Source organism: Trypanosoma conorhini, assembly GCF_003719485.1.
Source record: "Trypanosoma conorhini strain 025E chromosome Unknown Tco_14.4_contig_01374, whole genome shotgun sequence".
Taxonomy (NCBI): Eukaryota; Euglenozoa; class Kinetoplastea; order Trypanosomatida; family Trypanosomatidae; genus Trypanosoma; species Trypanosoma conorhini.
Window position 1 is genome coordinate 1 of NW_021705476.1, and position 2,600 is coordinate 2,600.

The window sequence follows — 2,600 nt, forward strand, 5'->3', positions numbered from 1 at the left end:
ATGACCTGCGGGGGAAGGATGCACCTGCTTCACCTCTCACTGGATCCCCGCAGGCACAAAAATCGTTTACACTTCATTGGGAACTTCACCGTCCTGCTGCTGCCATTCGCCGCAGTCCTCCTTCTTTCTTTTTTTTCTTCATCGGCGTGGCACGCACTGCAGTTGGGGCGTGTGATCGACCGCAGCAAGCACTGAGGCAATCGCGACCTCCACGGGGAAAATAATACAAAGGCAATTGATACAAGAAAAGCAAGGGGCATCCAAAAACGAAAGCGGATGGCGCCGAGCCCTGAAGGGGGAGAGAGAGGGCGCGCTACCACAAACATAAAAAAGAAGAAGAAGGGAAATAATACATGAATGCATCAAACCCCCACGAAGAAAGCACACATTATTTTCGCGTGTGTGGACGGGCCGCACACGTTCCCAGTGGAAGCCGGAGCATCGGTTTATTTGGCTCAGTAAAACGCCGCAAGAGCCCACAGCCCCAGAAGCAGCAAGAGCACGCGAGACCCATGCGCACTTACGGAACTCTCATCTTCATCGTCGTCTGACTCGACACCGTTGTTGGGTGTCTCGGATTCAATGATATGCTCTGGGCGGCTCATCAGAAAGACGTTCTTCACGGTCACGCTGCCGTCAACGCCACTCATGCCGTCGTCCGCCCCAAAGTAGAAGTGCGCGATCTCCTCGCTGTCCTTCTTCGCCAGCGCCGCGGCATCCGCACCCGCAAGCTTCAGTGCCTCGCCGTTGATGTAGAAGGAAAAACTGCCCTCCTGGAGTGTGAGAAGCACGCGGTACTGTTTCTTGGACTCACACCTGGCGGCCTGCGCCACCTTCTCCCCAGTCCGGCTCTTCACCACCCAATTGTTGTCGCCGCTGCACAGCAATCCAAAGCGGTTGCCCGCACTGTCAGTGCCGTTGAGCCGCACACCAAGCACGGAGGCGCCGCCCGTCGGGTCATTGACGGTCACTGTCGCCAGCAGAGCGAAGTTGTAGTTTGCGAAGTGGTACCGCTGGTTCTGCCCCTGCGCGCCCACGGGCCACTCGGCGCGTGAATTGGACCCGCTGAACTCAAAGCCGTCCGCGACCTTCGTCGCGCCACTCACCGCTGCGTCCACGCAGAGGTACTCGTCGTTCCAGTGGCTGGCGGAGCCTGCATTGGACAAAAGCCCAACACCGCGCGTGGAACCGTCACACGCGCCAGCCACACCCAAGGAAGTGCAGGACTTGGAGAAGTCCTTTTCAAGCTTATCCCACTGCGCCAGCACCTCCTTTATGCGCTCCAGCTGGTCGTCCAGACGCACAAGCACAAAGCGTTGCTTGTCGACCTCTTTCCGTTCGTAGAGCGAAAACAACTTGTCTTTTGCGTACAGGAGAGTGCTGGAGGCCGCCTTGTAGTTGCTATTGGCAGAAATCGGCCCCACGTCGAATATGCGGGTCCCATCGGAAAGCCAGAGGTGGATCTGGTTGGCGTACGAACTGCTTTGGGGAAACACCGGGTGCGTGAGCAGGAACACCCTCTTCCCAGCAATCGTCGCAGCCGCAAGGCCGTCCTGGCTGCCGTGCCCGGTGCGCTTCGGCGAGTTGCCCCACACGCGCGAGAGTGTCCCGAGGGCCTCCACCCACGTCTCCCCCAAATTGCTCGACAAGAACACCCGGCGCGCCCCATCTTTGCAGGAGGCCATCATGAGAAACTTTCCGTCTTGGTACTCCACGAGGGTCGTGTAGGAGCAGCCCGAGTTGGCCACGCCCTTCGCCATGTACCCCTTTTTGTCGTCACTCGAGAGGTAGACAACGGTGGCAAGGTATTTTCCCGCCTCCTCGCTCAGCGCCTCCATGGGGAACACGACGGTGCCGTTGCCCATCACAACCCCGGAGCCTGCGCCCGTCATAAAAAACCTCTCAAAGTTATTCCCAAGGTCGTGAGTGAGGTACGAAAACACCTTTCCGGAATTACTCCACTTGATGGACTTGTCGCTTTGGCCGCTGCCCTCCGTGGGCGTGCCGGTGTACAGGACAACAGCCGAATGCTCGTCGGCCCAGTCGGCACTCACGGAACTTTTCTTCTCCTCTTGCTCCTTGAAGAGGAGGTAGACCCTCCCCTCCTTCACGGCCATTACGGGGTTGAAGGAATAAAGATAGGAGTTCACCAAACTCTGGCCCTGAGCGACAAGGTGCGTCTCCCACTTATCCTGCTGCTTCCACTCACTCGTCAGCGCGTGGCGCTCCATGATGTGCGTGATGGCTCCTTCGCAGTCACTGCAGCGGGCTTGGGCTGCGGCCACCAGAACCCCGTCGACCTCCGCAAGCGAGGGAGCGGCGTACTCGTAGTTGCCCTGCTCCTGCGACGCAAACACATCCACTCCGTCCGGCAGCTGTAGAGCCTTCTGTTTGGCCTCAGCTTCGCAAATCGGCACGAGGAGCAGCAGCGCCACCGCAGAGAAAAACAGGTGCCGGGGCATGTTGGATCCTTGAAGCGCCCACTCTCTCTCTCTCTTCCCTTTCCTCCTTGCGGTGGGTCCGCTCAGGCCGCGACGGTTGTGTGTGTGCGTGTGTGTGTTGCTGGCGGTTGTGGCAGCTGCAGAGCACACAAGGCGCAC

General features: G+C 58.8%; 1 protein-coding gene across 1 annotated transcript, besides 1 other annotated feature; it reads right to left on the bottom strand.

The window, feature by feature from the left end:
* Positions 1 to 455: 455 nt before the first annotated feature.
* Positions 456 to 2,462, bottom strand: Tco025E_09949 (trans-sialidase; the record flags this gene model as incomplete). The annotated part of the gene is made up of 1 exon (XM_029376751.1): positions 456 to 2,462. The coding sequence occupies one exon, from the start codon at positions 2,460 to 2,462 to the stop codon at positions 456 to 458; it is 2,007 nt and encodes a 668-aa protein (XP_029223126.1).
* Positions 2,463 to 2,539: 77 nt separating this feature from the next.
* Positions 2,540 to 2,560: a microsatellite.
* Positions 2,561 to 2,600: the final 40 nt, after the last annotated feature.